Below are 17,702 nucleotides of genomic sequence, written 5' to 3' on the forward strand. Positions count from 1 at the left end.
TTCTGAGAACTCTGTATCACTGAAAAAAAAGCATACCTTTAGTTGTTGCAGAGCTGCCACCACGAACTGTCTGTAGCCGTCAAAGTCAGCGCAGGGGTTTCCCATGAGGAAGAGCTCCTTCAGGTGGATGTTGTGTTGAAGGGTTTTCACACTGCTCAGCTCACCAATGAAATTTACCGTCAAGTCAAGCTTTGTCAGCCCTTCGCATCCTGCTGAGAGAAATGAAAAGAAAAAAAAGCCAGAAAAATCACACAGGCAGTAAAATGTGTACAATAACACATCATAGAAATAACAGTTGCAATATTTTAAGTCTGTTGATTAACTGCACTGCTTACCAAGAAGTGGTTTTTCAGAAACATCAAAGAGGCTTAGTCTTGACTCACTTTTCTATCTGTGTCTCCCCTTACTTTCTTTCTTTTTTATTTATTTATTTTTGCGGTACGCGGGCCTCTCACTGTTGTGGCCTCTCCCGTTGCGGAGCACAGGCTCCGGACGCGCAGGCTCAGCGGCCATGGCTCACGGGCCCAGCCGCTCCGCGGCATGTGGGATCTTCCCGGACCGGGGCACGAACCCGCGTCCCCTGCATCGGCAGGCGGACTCTCAACCACTGCGCCACCAGGGAAGTCCTCCCCTTACTTTCAACCCCTTAGTCCCTCCAGCCAAAGGAAATCATTTTCCTGCCCGTATCCACAAGCTCTGGGCTGTTCACATTGAGATTTGGTCACTATCTGGCGTGACTGCATCATGTTGACAAATCTAATGGAGCCTCTTCAATGCACCATGTCACTAGAAGAGTCTGCTGCATGTGGCACAATCGACCATGGACTGTCTCTTAAATCTCTCAACTGTCTTGAAACTCTGATGCTACTCTTTCCTTGTCCTCCTTTGCAATGAAGTCTATTCCTCTTGACCTCTTTTGCAGGCTTTTCCACCCCATCAATGTGATGGAGATTTCCATCCTTGACCCAATATTTCCTTTCCTTATGGTCTTGATAACAGTAGTCATGCCCACTGGTTTCACTAACCCCAGATTCTGATGACTCCCAAACAATAACCCCATGTCTGACCATCCAACTGAACATCACACTCCTGTTTCTACATGCCCGCAAGACATATCACATTCAACATGTCCAAACTGAAGTCTCCATATTTTCTCTCACTCTGTACTCCTCAAGACAGCTTTTCTGCCTTCTTTACATCTAAACTCTATCGACGTCATCACCATTTTGGTATCAGATGTGATTCAACACCAAGAGTCAAGTCAGGGTTAACTAGGAAGTTAACCTAAACTATCCTCTTAGTCCCTTCATGTCATCAGTCATCAAGCCATGCAGATCTTAAGTCCTAACTTCTTTTTACATACTTCTTGTCCACTATAATCCTATTACCAGTATTCCAGTTCAGGTTCCTGTCACCTTTTGCATGCAATATGGTGTATCTCCTAACTCGTCTCCCTATTTTGAGAACATAGGAAAGAAGGAAGGAAGGAAAGAAAGACGGACAAAAGGAAGAGAGAGAGAAAGAAAAGGTTTGTCAAGGTGGCTGCTCCTCTTCCCCGCTCTTTCCTTTCCCTTCCCTTTCCTTCTCTTCCCTTCCTTTCAGAACAACTAATTCCTAAAGCCATCAGGGAACGCAAAGTAAAGAAGGAGTAGAGAGGCGAGCGATAGCTACGTTGGTCCAGAGCAGAGTGGTGGAGCCCACACAGGATGAGGACAGTGTGCAGAGGGCTGCCCTGTGCTGGAAGCCGGGGCCCCAGCAGTGAGGGGCATCCCGGGTGAAGGTGGTCTGGCACGAGGGCAGGAGCCCAAGCCCAGTGAGGAAGGCATCCCTGCAGAGAGGGATGGTGGGTAGGAACCTGGGCAGGATGAAAAGAGCATCCACACCAAAGACAGCCAGCCGTGGGGTGTCAGTGCAGACAGGATGGGTACCAACAAGGAAGGGCAGCCTGACTTGAGGAATCAGAGCCCAAGGAAGGTAGGGAGGGTGTCCTCACATGACACCCAGCAAGAGGCATCGGAGACCAAGTAGAGTGAAGAGGGGTCCGCAGGGGAGCAGCGCCATGAGCAAGGTGTCAGAGCTCGAGGAGGGCAAGGTGGATACCCTAACGAGGGCTAGTGTGGGGATTGGGAGCGTAAGCCAGGGGAAGAAGGCGCCCGCGGAGGGGCCCACCTAGGGTTGGGCACGGAGATCAAGCAGGGCAAGGAGCGTGAGCCATGGACGGGTTGCGCGGAGGGGGTATCAGAGCTCAAGCTGGCTGAAAAGACAGTAAAGAAGCCTAATGCCCTGGGTCAGAGAGGAACGTCCCAGCCAAACTCTTGCTGAGTTCCTCACCCACAGAACTGGGTGGCGAAAGAAAGCTGTTTCAAGGCACTGAGTCCTGGGGTGTTGTTTTTTTTTCACTGCAATAGATAACTGGAACTGTGAGGCAAATAAGCTAAGAAATGAACAAAGTTCAACAAAGCTACCAAGTGGGGACGGGAACCGAATCCCAGGTCCGCCCAGCTGAAAAGCCTCTCTGAACCTGTCCACTAGAAGTTCTCTTTGCCGACGTCAGCTGTTTATTACTAACGTATCATCATGACCATGACCATGACCATCACCGCAAAACTCTCACGCTAAAGCTCTGTGGGACACAGTGTTGCGTCTCTAAGCACAAGCGGTTGTAGTCATACCCTTGTGAGGGGTGAGCTGAGGCCTGCAATTCCTACATGGATGGAGAGAGCCAGACCAGCCATCCTCTGGTGGGAGGAGAAAGGGGGAGCAAGAAAGGCCAGAGGTTAGACGTGGGTCAGCAGGCACGTGAGCGTGACCACTCCCCCCAACAAAGCGTTCATTCAAAACACCAGTCACCATAGATGGGCCCATATCCCGTGTCTCATTATGATATCCCGTTATGTGACTCGAAAACATAAGCAAGGCGGATAGACAGGGATAAAGAACCTCGGGGCAGCGAGTGAGAACAAAATCTGCACCTGCCACGTAGGAGGTCAATAGACGATGCCTAAAATGAGAGAGTAGAGGACGCCTGGTGTAAGCAGGTTACTTGGAAACATGCAGCAGAAGAAGGAAGGGGAGTGGATGGCGGTCGCCTCTAGGGGGCAGGACTGGGGGGTCTGGCGGCATTGACAAGAGGTCTGTTCTTCAACATGAGTATAGATATCACTTTGACTTTTGAGACTGTCTATTGCGTTACTATGGTAAAATATGAATTATTGAAAAGCCGAATAACCAAAATGCACAAGAACAAATAAATACTTTTATAATATTCCAGACTCAGCTACACAGGTGAAGGAAATTCAGAAACTTCATATCTTCAAAAATAAATTTTAAATATGTTGGAAAGGTTATGAGATTAAAAAAAATATATATATATTTTCAGCATTCAATTTGTCAATACACAAAACAGGCTCTTAAGTGTTTTTTTTTTTTTCTCTTGATCCAGAATTTCATTGGGGAGGAAAAGGTCCCAATCAAATACCTCAACTGGAAACAGGTAATTTGTACAAAGCTGTTCAGAACAGTTCTATTCACAAGAGCAAACATAATTAAAAACACTTCAAGCACCAAACAATAAGGAGTTATTTAAAGCACATCAACATATTTGATAATTCAGTCATTAAAGCATAGTGATGTGAATGAACTAAGCCACTATATGAAGAATGAATATGAAACTAGACATATAAATATAATTAAGTTTATATCTCTGTGCCTGTATGTCTGTTTTACATTGGCCAAAAAAAAATGTTAGATGGATTTTATGAAGTGTAAAGATATATTTGGGGTAGTCTGACTTAAGATACAGGTTACCTGGTATTTCTTAAGTTGACTTTGGGAGACTCTGAGAGATATTTTAATTATGTTTTTCTTCCATATGAGAAAAGACTGACATTTGAAAGACTCCAACAAGCTCAAAAATTCATATAATTTTTGGATTTTGCTGTAATTTTGTAGATGCAGAACCCTCCAAATGTTCATTACATTTTTCAAAGTGATGAATCTTAATTTTTCTTCTACTAGGCCTACACATAAGAAATTAAACCACATCTGCCATTTGAAAGAACTATTCTTGCTGAACTAGACAGGCTTGAGAAAACCTCCCTCCTTCAACTGAGTCCCACCCTTCAGCCCCTGTTCTGTGAAGCTCGAGCTCAGTGGCCCACGGGGGTCTAAAGGCCACTGAAACCAACATGCTGATTTCCCAAGAGGGAGAGTTGACACTAATAGAAACCCCATCTCTCCTTCCAGGTTTTAAGGATGGGAGAGGAGGGGTGGGATGGAAAAAAATCTTGGTGAACTCACAACAAGGAAAAAAGAAAAAGAAGGATACAGTTATGTTTTGCCATGCAGCAAAACAAACAAAGAAAAATCCAACTTACGTTTTAAATTATACTGAGATTTACTCAAGTATGTGAGCTGAGTATATATATATCCAACTTCCTCCTCTCTTCCTCAAACATTTAAAATTAAACAACAAGTGCATATTTGCCAAAAGATAAGACACCCATCCCTCCCTACTTCCCATCTCCCCAAACATATCCTCAGACGACCCTGAGCCCGGTGCATCCGTATTAGAGCTGGAAGGCAGAGGACCAAAAGGAAGAAGTGTCCACTGTGGACCAAGTTCTCAAAGCTCAAAAAGACGATAGTGACAATACTGCCCTCTAGTGGTTGGTGGCCGACACATACCGCAAAAACAGAACTCTCCACCTCCTTTCAGATACTACTTTCTTAATGAAAATAACAAGCCAACTGAGAATGAGTTTTAATTATTTCTCTGACATTATAGATAGATATTTCACTACTAAAAAACATAGATATAGAGCAATTTTTTTTAAGTTTTCTTTTTTAATTTATTTATTTTTGGCTGCGTTGGGTCTTCCCTGCGATGCGCAGGCTTCTCTTTGCAGTGGCTTCTCTTGTTGCCGAGCATGGGCTCTAGGCGCGTGGGCTTCAGTAGTTGTGGCATGTGGGCTCAGTAGTTGTGGCTCGCGGGCTCCAGAGCACAGGCTCAGTAGTTGTGGTGCACGGGCTTAGTTGCTCCGCAGCATCTGGGATCTTCCCAGACCAGGGCTCGAACCCGTGTCCCCGGCATTGGCGGGCGGATTCTTAACCACTGTGCCACCAGGGAAGCGGTAGTGCAAATTTTGTTATTTCATTTGTTCACATGTGGATATGGTAACAGGGCTGGAGAGTGGTAGCTGGGAAAGAGCAAAGGCTCCATTTCTAATGCAGAAAAATGCCAATAATGGAAAGAACCGTCTCAGTTCCAGCACTGATGATGGTTTGGGGGCTTTGACAGTGATGACATTTCAGGTTTTGAGGATGAACATTAAAAATGTATGATGAATATTTATGCCTTTATTGATACATGACCTTGATGGCCCCTGAAATACCGATGTCTACACTAGGAGACAAATAGGCTAAAATCCAACAGGACTTAAATAATGTCCTCCTAATTTTAGCTCTTGGAAGATGGGAGTGGGGTGGGGAGAGGAGCTTGCCTGCCTCTGCCCCAAGCCCCTGCCCACCCACACAGAGCCCACAGTGGCCCTGCCAGCCAGGCCAGAGGCTGGATGTGGAAACACCACCTCACAACTGCAGAATAAGCCCACACAGCCACCTAATCAACCAAATTCTTTGTGGTTATCAACAGACACCAAGTGTTATTAGACATTTCGAAAAAAAATAACAGCACAGAATAGAAGCCTGCAAAGTAAAATAGGAAACCTCCCAGAATAACAAGACAAAGAGGTTTTAATCGCGGTGATGGTTTCACATGTGTGTGCATATGTCCAAACTCAACAAATTATATATATTCAATATGTGCAGGCTTTTGTACATCAATTATACCTCAATAAAGTTGTTTAAGAAAAAATTGTGCTATAAAGGACACCAACAAGGAAGCTGACAAGAAAACCCACAAAATGGGAGAATATATCTACAAATCATTTATCTGATCGGATTCTAGCGTTCAAAATAAAGAAATAAGTCTTACAGTTCAGCAGTCAAACAACAAATAACCTAGTTAGAAAATGGGCAAAGATTTTGAATAAAGAAGATTTCTCCAAAGAAGATATACAAATGGCCAATAAGCACATAAAAAAATGCCCAAACTTATTAGTCATTAGGCGAATGCAAATCAGGACCACAATGATATACCACTTCACACTCACTATAGGATGGCTACTATAGATAAATAAATACATGAAAACTGAAAATGACAAGTGCTGGCAAGGATGTGGAGAAATGGGAGCCCTCGTAAATGGCTGGTGGGAATGCAAGCTGGTGCCGCTGCCAAAGCAGTTCCTGAAAACAGTGAGACGTACAGTTATCACAGGACCCATCAATTCCAGTTATCATATGACCCATCAACTCCATACCTAGGTGCACTAAGTTAACTGAAAACAGATGTGTATGCAAAAACTTGTACATTAATGTTCATAGCAGCTTTGTTCATAGTAACCAAAAAGTGGACTCAACTCAAATACCCATCAACTAATAAATGAATAAACAAAATGAGGTGTACCCATATGACGGAATATTATTCAGCCCTAAAAAGGATTAAGTACTGATGCATCCTACAACATGGATGAACCCTGAACACATTAGACTAAGAAGTCAGAACAGGGGCTTCCCTGGTGGCGCAGTGGTTGAGAGTCCGCCTACCGATGCAGGGGACGCGGGTTCGTGCCCCGGTCCGGGAAGATCCCACATGTCGCGGAGCGGCTGGGCCCGTGAGCCATGGCCACTGAGCATGAGCGTCCGGAGCCTGTGCTCTGCAAGGGGAGAGGCTACAACAGTGAGAAGCCCGTGTACCGTAAAAAAAAAAAAAAAAAAAAAAAGAAGTCAGAACAGACGACCATGTATTGTTTGACTCCATCTATATTACATGTTCAGAATGGGAAAATCTATGGAGACAGAAAGTAGATTAGGGGTTGTTAGGGGCTAGGGTAGGAGGTGAATGGGGAATGAATGCTAATGGATACGGGGGTTTCTTTTAAGGTGATGAAAATGTTCTGGAATTAAATAGTGATGATGGATGCACAACCTTGCAAATACACTAAAAACCTGTGAATCGTGTATTTTAAAATGGTGTATGTAAGTTTATAATACGTAAATTATATTTCAGTTTTCAAAATACTAAATTGTCCAAATATTTCCATTCAGGAACATTTACATGTTAAATTTGAAGCACATTAGAGAGATTAAATGTAAAGAATAAAATTATTGAAATTAGAATTTATATGGACTATATTTGTATCCAGAAACCATAAAGAATCCATAAAGAAAAAGATTGATAAATTGGAGTATATTCATTTCAGAAGTAAGACTTCTGAACAATACCAGCATCATGACTGAAATAAAAGTAGTACACTCAAGAGAAAAGATTTATAACATGTATAACAAGGTATTAATATCTGGAATGCACAAGAGCACATGAAGAAAAATGGCCAAAAGATATGAAGTAGTTATTCACGTCAGAAAAAAATATTCAATAAACATCTGAAAGGTTATATGGAAGATCAGTAATAGTAAGTGAGGAGCAAATTTTAAAAATTACTAGAGAACAATGTCTTCTAATCTTTAGAAATAGATTGCTTATAAAAAGCGCTAGTGAAGTTGGGGGAAAATGGGTATTCACGTGGACCATAGGTACAAGTATATATCAATACAACCTTTTCGGAGAACAAATTGGCAATATTTTCCAAAATATGCGTATTTAAACCCAGGAATTCCATTGCTAAGTATCTATCCTAGAAAAATATTTACACCTGTACACAGACTGAAACGTATTAGGATGCTCATTGCAGCCATGCTTATTATAGCAAAATGTAGAAACCACCCAATTGTCCATCTGCAGAACAATAGTTGGATAACTCAGTCTACAATCATTCCATTAGACAGCCTTCCCCATCCTTCCTGGATCAGAAGAACAAGGTAATTTTATGGAAGAAATTCATTTTGAAAACAATATTCATAGTATGATCCCATTGATACAAAGCAAAATGTAACAAAACTACCTTCTATACACCAAAGCATTAATACCACTGCCTCTGGGAAGGAAACTGGGTTAGGAAGGGGTGAAGTAGACTTACATTTTTGAATTTGTGTATCTTGTTATCGTTTGACTTTTTACAACAAGAATTGACAAACATAAGACTTATGTAAAATGTTAATTTGAAAAGTCTACCTATTGTTTAAGCAATACTGTTGAAGTCTAAGTTTAATTAACAATAAATTATAAGAAGAAAACCCTTACCTTCCAAATTTTCAATTTTTTCAATGTTGTTTAAAGCTAAATTCAAATATTCAAGTTTCTTGAGTTTGCTAACATTTTCTGAAATATACAAAGAATGGAATTAATTAACCTCCAAGATAAAAGACATTTTTATGTAATCTTATGAGAATGGTAACGAGAAGCTGAGGATCATTATGGTTGTCAAAACCATGTTGCTTTTTCAAATCTGTAGCTCAGAAAGTAGGCAGATTAGGGGTTGTACTTCAGACATTGTTGGTTGCCCACGCAGCATCCATTCTCCCTCTGTCCTTCCTAACGGAACCAACCCATTTCTGCTCATGTCTCTACCCAGCTCCAACTCCAGGGGGGTTAGGCTTAACTAAGCTGGCCCAGCACGTGGCAATCCCATGTCCTTGGCTAGTGACAGCTCAGGAGCCCAGGCTTAAGTCAACCAGCCTGTGGCAGTCTCCTGGCGATTGTGTGATGCAGCAGAAGGCGTGCACACCAAGTACTCCCAATCAGATGAGGAGGAATGATCTGTATCTCATGCTTGCGGATTTCCTGTCTCTTTCTCCTACTGGATGTTAAAAAGGAAGGAAATACTATCTTTACTGGTACTCATAGTCATCTTGCAAACCTGAGGGAACCAGCTGTAGGATGAAGCCCACTGTGACTGGTGGAGCATAGAGAAGGAATCAACCAACCCTGGAGACTGGCCTATCTCTAGACTTATAGTTGGGTTAGATGCTAGATTTCCTCACTGCTAAGCCATCCTGAGTTGTGTTTTCCTTTACGTGAAGCCAAAATCATCCTGATACAGGATTATTGTTTCTAATAAATATGTAAAGGCCATATAGGCAAGGCAAAAGCATAAATAACTCAAGGAATCGCTGAAGGGTGGGGCCCTTTAAAAACAGTAAATAATACCATAGCTTACATTACTGAGTGCTTATTACATGCCATACAATTTTCTAAGCATTTTGTGTATTATCTCATTTAATCTTCATAACAATCCTATGAAGTTAAAACTATTGTCGTCTCCCTTATGCAAATGAGAATACCAAGGTGCAGAGAATAAATCCACTTGTTCAAGGTTAAGTGGTAGAGCCAGGAAATCTTACTCCAGAGCTTGGCACTCAATCACTACACTACACTTTAAAAGAAGAGTCCTTTCTAAGATGACATGAATGTAGAAAACCCTGCTAAGAAATGTGCATTTGGGGCAGGCTGACTTAAATAATGCTTCCTCTGGACCATTTTTCAGGGATATTATGACGGTCAAACATGATGATTTATAACCGTCACCCTTATCACTACTAATATTTCACCTAAAATTTATAAAATATCATGTATTTCTTTCCATAGAACTCCTGAGAATAACAGTTTAACCTCTCTGAGCCTCAGTTTACTCATTTTTTAAATGAGGATTGTGGAATCAATTACTAAAGTTTCTCTCAGCAATTATATTATTCTAAGTAATACTGATGTTTACAAGAGTTCCTCTAGGCCATATCTGAGCATTTGACAGTCATAGACTTGTAGAGCTCCATGTGCCCAAGATTATAATACAGTGTCTAGTACATACCCTGAACAAAAATACATAAAGTTATTATTGTTAAAATTGCCAGCCCACGATAAAATACCTTTCCTTCTCCACTTTCGTTTTATGTATAACGCTGTAAGTGCGAAAAGAGTCATCTGGTAGAAAAAAAGTTAATATTTGTTTTGTAAGGGTTTCCTAAATTAAATTAAATTAAATTAAATTGAGAACAATGGGTCAAACCGGTCAGGAAAAAACAAAGCTCTATAAGTAAAAATATGCAGAGCTTCTTGGGCAGCAGGAAGGGAGTCTGCGTTCTCGGCCAAACCAGCCTGGGAGGAGTTCTCACCAACTTCTATAACCAGACCTACAAACTTGTACTGGACCAAACCCATCCCCCAGTTCAAGCCGCTCTGAGGCGTTCAGCTTGGGGCTCATCGGGAAGCTGTTACCAATGCAGATTCCGGAAGCCCACCCCCTGAGGCTCTGAGCCAGTAAGTCTGGGGTGAGGCCCGAGCCCCATTTTCACAGACCCTGGACAGTCCTCAGCTGACACCTGGAGCCCCACTAAACAAAGCCTGGCTCCACAGCCCACCTGGATCTCCCAGTGAGGAACACAGCTTCAGGAAAGGCAGGTGTTTTGCAAACTTCTACCTCCGTGGCCCAAGAGCGAGTCTGAATCCTAGAGAAACAGTTTTACTTGCTAAAAAAGTGCCTAAATGCCTATGGGTGGAGTAGCACTGAAAAATCCCATTATTAGGATTTAAAAGCGTGTTTAATTTAAGAATACTTTGGAAGCAAAAATTTAAGCTTTCTCACAGCTCTGAAAAGGACTGAAATACTATGCTACTAATTAGTAATTGTGATGGACCCAGCTGTGGAGATGAAAATTTCGGGCACTCTTTTAGAGCTGCACAATTAGGACAACTCTTTAATGCTCTCATGCATAAAAGCTAGTGGTTTTCTATAACAGCCTTTTTAATTGAACAATGCGCCAGAGTTTCTAATTTCTGGTAAAGTACAAGATGCCAAAAATAATTATCTGAAGGAAAAGAAAGAATTTTAATAAACCTTGAAAAATGATGCAAATTCCAGACTTTTTGTATCCCTAGAGCCAATTTTCAATTACCCACTAAGCTGGAGGCAACTACATCAGCAGAGTTTCTCAGCCTCAGCAATACTATCATTCGGGGCCAGGTAATTCTTTCTTGGAGGGGGCGGGGGAGAGGTCCTGGGACTGTTAGCATGTCCCTGGCCTCTGCACACTAACTGCCAGTAGCTGACCCCTTACACACACACACACACACACACTCTGCCTCATCAACCCTGACTCCATCCCTTTTCCGCCAACTCTGTGTGGTTCTCCCCTCTGCTTCTACCTCCACGGGGCTGGCCTGGGGCCCCTGGGAAAGTGATGATATTAATAGCAGAGCAGCTATTTTCTCATGAGCGGGCATAAAGCTAAGCACGTCGTTCCATGTAGCTCTAATATGTCTGTGTGTTAGATGTTGTTGTTCCCATTTTACAGATGGCAAGACTAAGGCACAGAGGGACTAAGTTGACTGACTTAGTTTTTTGCAGAGGCAGGGTTCAAACCTGGGTCTACCTGACATTAGGGCCTGCACCTGCTCTTACCACTAAACTACACTGTAGCTTTTCTGAGGTTTGGGGGTCACTCCTCCTGCTTCCATGTGGCAGGATCCCCTGTTAAGAGTGTCTCCACAGGTCTCTCTTCTCTCTGTCCCCTTAACTCATTCTTCCCGGGGGAGGAGGTGGCAATTGGATGGGGAGGACGCACTTACCTCATGGGTGAACTGGGAGAAGGAACTGGGCATGCCCAATCCCACCCTCTCTCCTGGGTCTGGGATCTCCCCGCTGGCAGAGGGCACACAGTCTCGACCCGCTCCCGCCATAAAGCAGGGGGCCTGCGTGGGTAGGGGAAGCCTGCATTCTCCAGTTCTGCATGTAAGTGGGTGGTGGGTAGGCTTAATTCTGGGGGCATATTAGGAATCTCACTTGGCTGCAAGTCTAAGCCACATTCTCCAAAGAGTTTTTATCAGTTATAATGCTGATTTTTGGATCTTCATCCTCCTGACTCCTGTTTTTACCTCTCATTTCATTCCAAACTGGAGCAGTAAGCAGGGGTGTAATTGTGGAGCCCCCTCGATATCCAATACTGAGCACAATGCCTTGCACATGTACATTCTCAATACGTATGGCAGACCTAGTTATCACAGGCTGGGATCTGACAAGGATTTACTCAGCTCTCACAGAACCCTTTCAGGTTCACAGAGTGATGCTGTAAAGCCATGACAAACTCCTGGATTATATCCGCCTCCCTTTTAAACTTTTTAAAAATCAGGTTTTAAATGACTACGTCAACTAATGTGCTCCCAGCCATCAACTGGTCCTCCCAATTCCTTGATGGAGACGCCCAGGGCCAGGAGATGGAACAGGCACGAAAAGGTTCAGGGAAGGGTTCCATACACAGCTACTGAGAGATGGCTGCGTCTATTCCTCCATGTCATTCTTTTTCTTCCTCTAAGAATAACACTGCATTTGCCAACATTCTCCCATTCAAAATGTTAAAGAAACCATAAGAACAAAGTCCTGAAGACTTACCAATTTTTCCAATGAGATTATTTTGAAGATAGAGGATTTTTAAATCCCGGCACCACCTGTCAATATGTTCTAGTCTTTCTATTTCTTGCTGATGCAAGGAGAGCTCCTCCAAGGAAAAAATTATACAGTCATTGTGCTCGGCATTCCGTCTAATAAGATCTTCCGTGACTGAAAGAAAATTTGTTACATATTATATCTCCATCCCCATTAATATTAAGTTAGTAATGCATTGGTTTTTCCTTGCAGTTAGATGTGAATTCTCCAGGCCCAAGTCATTTTCAAAGGAACAGAGATCAGAGGAGTGCTTCCTCCTGCTGGGAGTTTTTGTGATTCCAGGGTGACTCAGAAGAAAGATGTGACGATACATTTTGTCTTTCTTACACTGGGATCTACACACATTTCGCTGTATGGATGGTAACCAAGTTGACCCTGAGAACGTGGAATCTTCAGGTGGTATCATGTCGAACTGGATGAGACCCACTAAGTAATCCAAGACAGAGAAACCTGCTCCGGAGAGGCTCGGTCGGGCTGACAGAGGGCAGAAATATGAAAGCATCTCCATTCAACAGCCACAGCCATTCAATAAGGAAAGGTTCACTCACTCATTCATTCATTCAACAGCCACAGCCATTCAATAAGGAAAGGTTCACTCGCTCATTCATTCATTCAACTGGTATTTATTTAACTCGAGTGGAAGAGACAGGAGAGGAACACCACAGATTTTGCACTGCAATCTTATAAAGCACTTGCTCCGTTTCCAGGAGGCATGAAAGAAGCTGCTCGCAGGAGGAGGGGTTGCGAGAGTCCCCACCCCCCTGACAAGAGGGATGAGTAGCAGTGGGCTGGTCTGATGTCACAGGCCAGGACCATGAGATGATGGTAGCACCAAGGTACTGGAGACAACATCTGGTCCACAGTGAGGGCCAAGAACAGGACACGCACCCTCTTTGTAATATGTACTAAAATCAAGGAGGGAATGACAATGGAGAAAACTTGTATTTTCCAGTGCTATTAAAAATTATTAATCCGTCTGAACCCTCACATTTTAGGTGGAATGTGGAAATGTCACATGTCCATCCTACAAGATAATAAAGATTCATTTACTGCCATTTACAAGGTGCCAAGCACTGTCCTAAATGCTATGCATGTATTAACACGTGAGTATGTACAACGACTATTTATCTTTTTCAAATGAGGAATTGAGGCACAGATAGTTTAAATAACTTGCCCAAGGTCGCGCTAGTAAGTGCTAGAGCGAGGTTTTAAGTGTAGGAATCCGGCACCTGACCACGTGCTCTGAACCACTATGCTCCACTGCCCCAAAAGTGAGGAAATAAGAGCCTCTCAAAATTTCTCAAGCTTCCTAAATGCACAAGCTTCTCTAGCGGAGACAAAGTTCTTCACAGCACCTTCAGCTGCCCCACTTCTGTGCCACATCCTTAAAAGTGAAGTTTGCCTTTTTTGAACAACGTGAAAACATGTACGAACTCCATCATTTGTGTGCAGTTAGCTAAACCCTCTGCTGCTTCCGGTGGTAGGAGACGGGGCTGCTTGCAGTGACAGTTCTTTGGAAGAAAGACAAGGGAAACGCAGAGGCATGTAGACATTAGGAAGGAATTATGTTGGTCCATATCTCCTAATCATGAGAATTAAGATGATAAAAATCACTATTAGTGGAAAGGGGTGGGGAAAGGTGGGGTAGTTGGCATAAATAACAAATTTACACACACACACACATACACACACACACGTGGGAGAGGAGGGGCTCAGATTCACTCAGCACAACAGGGAAGTCTGCCCAACAGCAACAGTTACGCACGAGGAGGATAGATTAAATGAAAATCAAGAGAATCACAGAGGAAGGTAGAACTGTGAAGGTCTAGAATTTCCCAGCAGCCCTTTTCTGAACTCTTCTATATTAAGCAAACTGCTGTGTGGCACATTGTTTTCATAGTTACATATTGTGTAACTCAGGAAACTGCTGTTACACAATACTGCCTCACCTGTGATGGCAAACATCTGTGCAAAAACCAGGGTCCCCAAGAAGAAATGTGTCAGAATACCTACATGGTGTATGGAGATTATAGTGTTTCAGACTTTGAAATGGGAAAACATTTTGTTGTTTTATGTACTATGCAACTTAGACCAAACATTCTTTAACTCCAAGGAGCACTGTTCGTCTTTAGAAAGTCCTACTCTAAATAATACAGCACTGCATTTACAAGACAGCACTCTAGGGACTTAAAAAGGCTTTGGAAGCATTAATATGTCATCATAAGACTATTTCAAGACAGATGGTATTACAGTGCCTATCACATGGTATAGAAGAACATGCCAAGGTACTTACTATATGAAATATACTTTCACTTCCTTATTTTGGAAAAATTCAAACAGCAAAATACAGGATTCAGATGGACTCTGAGAAGTGTCTCACCTATACAAGGTCATAACCAATATGTGAATGAGGTGGTTGATGAACGGTACTAACAATTAGAACCACAGATTCATACTTATCTCCCTAAAAGAATTCTGCTGTGGATTCCAAAGTTTTAACCAAAACTGATGAGCTACCCTAGGCTTCTTTTCAATTCCTTAATATGGCTGGGTTCTCAATAACGTGAGGGAGTTACAATAAAATGACTTTGCAGGGTAGGGGGGGAAAAGGGCAAGAGGAGAATTTTCTGGAATACTAGAGGTTGTCATGTTGTGTTTACTATGAAAGAGATTTCAGTGTATTGAATGAGGTTCTAGAAACTCCCAAAGCCAACAATTTAGTGTTCATCCTTCAGGTTTTATATCATGTTTTGTAAACAACCCTCTCCTTCTTGCTGGATTAGAATAAAATCAGTAATGTATGTTTCGGGCAGATTCTGCAGAATTTGTAAACATCTTGAAAGATCTAGTGGATACATATACGAAACAGATTTAACATAAATGAAGGGGTTACAAATAGGTGAAGATCTCTTCCTGTAGCATCTGAACTTTTATTGTTTTCCATGGGCATTTTAAGCAACAGGATCACTCATCTGCCCTGCCTTTTCTTACTGACTCATGGTTATCATGAGCGTTGGTGGCCACACTCTACACCCTGATCCCATGACACTGTTAGAGGCACTCACGCAGAGTGTGCTGTTACAAACACAGACGGGGTGTACGGGGCAAGTACAGAAGAACACAGAAAGTACAGTGAGTACAAAGGAGGGAGTGATCCACGCTACTGAGTGACAAGAAGAAGGTCAAGCGAAGCATCATGGAGAAGAAGTCCGGGCTGGATCTTGAAATGTGAGTAGATATTTGCCAGATAAACAAAAGAGGAAAGGGCACCACAGGATATGGTAGGTGCTACCGTGCCCAGTTCCCCCCTTCAGGCTTGAAGGATTACTTCCTGCTGCTGGGAGTTCTGCCAGAAGGCAGCCCTCAGCTGCCCACCGTGAAGTCACCCCAGCTGAAGAAACATCTCAACCAAGGTCACGCCCCTTCCCAGGAAAGTCCATATCCAGTGATCGACTGATGTGGGGCTAAAAGGGCCCAACCCTCTCACCGCAACTTGGGAAAACGCAGAGGTCCGTTCCAAGTTCAGAGCTCCTTCCGATTTCCAGGTTGGTTGGCTAAGGCCTTTGTTAAGATGCATCCCAGCCCTACTTCCCTCTCTTGCTTTTTTCCCTACCCACTCCAATGACACTCCCTAATAAACCTCCTGCACACTAGCCTCCGTCTAAAAGTCTGCCTCCTGGGGAACCCAACCTGGAAGGGTGGATACCGGAAGTGGTACACAAAAGCAGACATTAGCTAACATGGAACGTTGAATATTTGTTCCCCGTTGATAGTAACCTCCCATGGTGAAGGGTATGAGCGAGATCTCTGGGGCCTCTTTCATAAGGGCAATAATCCCAATATGAGGGTTCTGTGCTCATGACCTAATTATCTCCCAAAGGCCCCGCCTCCTAATACCATCACCTCGAGTGTTAAGATCTCACCATATGAATTTTGGTGGGAAACAAACATTCAATCTATAGCAAATGGGATATTAATGGAAGGGAACACACTGGTAAGTGTGACACACCAGGCATTAGGGAAATATGGGGGAAACTGTAACTTTAAGGACAGCTGTATTGGGTGGCTGCCACTACACAGTTGACAAGGTAAGGCTGAGAGTGACAACTGAACATTGAAAGCTAGGTGTGAAAACCACAGTGCTACACTGATAGCATATAAAGAGGTTTTCTCCCTGAAAGCAGAGGGCAGAGAACCAGGACAAGGAAAATCATTATATTGTTAATGATTTAATCTAATCATTAAGTCATTAGAGTAGCAGAGCCTTCAGGTTCCAGACAGGATGGAGTCACAGGCACAGGATTTACCCTCCAGCCTAAGATAACTAAACATCAAGACAAAATATAAGAAAGTGATGCTTTTTTAAAAAAATTTGTCATTGGGAACTCAAAAGGAGGAAGTATTTTGAACAGAATGTAACATGAAAAAAACGAGCATATCAAAATCTGTGGGGTGCAGCTAAAACATAACTTGGAAGAAATTTATAGCACTAAATGCCGATAGCAAGAAAGAAGAAAGGTCCCAAATACCAGCTTCTTCTTTGAGAAACTAACAAAACAAAACAAAACAAATTAAACCCAAAGTAAGCATAAGGAAGTAAATAATAGAGGCTATAGCAGAAATCAATGAAATGGAAAACAGAAAAACAGAGAAAAATCAATAAAAATACTTTAAAAAAATGAAATTGGTGAATTTCTTGACAGACTGATCAGTAAAAACCTGATTATAAGCAAACAAACAAACAGAAACACTTGCAGCAAGCTAGGAAGAGAAGGGAACTGACCCAACTTGATAAAGGGCATCTACAAGAGACCTGCAGCTACCATCCTACTTAATGGACAAAGACTGAATGCTTTTCCCGAGATCAGGGAAAAGGCAAGGATAGCTGTTCTCACCACCTCAACATTGTACTAAAGGTTCTAGCCAGATTCTAGCAATAAGGCAAGAAAAAGAAATAAAAGGCATCCAGATAGGAAAGGAAGAAGTAGAATTATCTCTCTTTGCAGACGGCATGATTGTCTATGGAGAATATCCAACAAAATCTACATCAAAAGCTGGTAGAACTCATAGCAGAGTTTAGCAAGTTTGCAGGATATAAGATCTATAATGCAAAAGTCAATTATATTTCTACATACCAACATCATTTACAATGGTGTCTTATTAAAAAACTGAGTTAAATGGATGGCAGAATAACGTAAAACTTAAAATTAGGGAAACAAAAACGTAAGAGCAAAGTCTATGTGAACT

General features: G+C 42.5%; 1 protein-coding gene across 3 annotated transcripts in view; it reads right to left on the bottom strand.

The window, feature by feature from the left end:
* The window catches only part of DNAAF11 (dynein axonemal assembly factor 11), an 81,283-nt gene that overhangs the window by 58,540 nt on the left and 5,041 nt on the right, over positions 1-17,702 (bottom strand). For 2 of the 3 annotated variants that reach the window (XR_009516681.1, XM_059995208.1), the window contains exons 2-4: positions 12,402-12,569; positions 8,261-8,338; positions 37-212 (exon numbers count right to left, since the gene is read on the bottom strand). Coding sequence is in view for 2 of the 3 variants with exons in the window: in XM_059995208.1 (XP_059851191.1) it covers positions 37-212; positions 8,261-8,338; positions 12,402-12,569 (422 nt within the window). In the remaining variant the exon portion in view is untranslated. The remainder of the gene's footprint in view (positions 1-36; positions 213-8,260; positions 8,339-12,401; positions 12,570-17,702) is intronic. The other variant, XM_059995209.1, reaches the window with a different exon arrangement.

Source organism: Delphinus delphis, chromosome 17 (genome assembly GCF_949987515.2).
Source record: "Delphinus delphis chromosome 17, mDelDel1.2, whole genome shotgun sequence".
Taxonomy (NCBI): domain Eukaryota; kingdom Metazoa; phylum Chordata; class Mammalia; order Artiodactyla; family Delphinidae; genus Delphinus; species Delphinus delphis.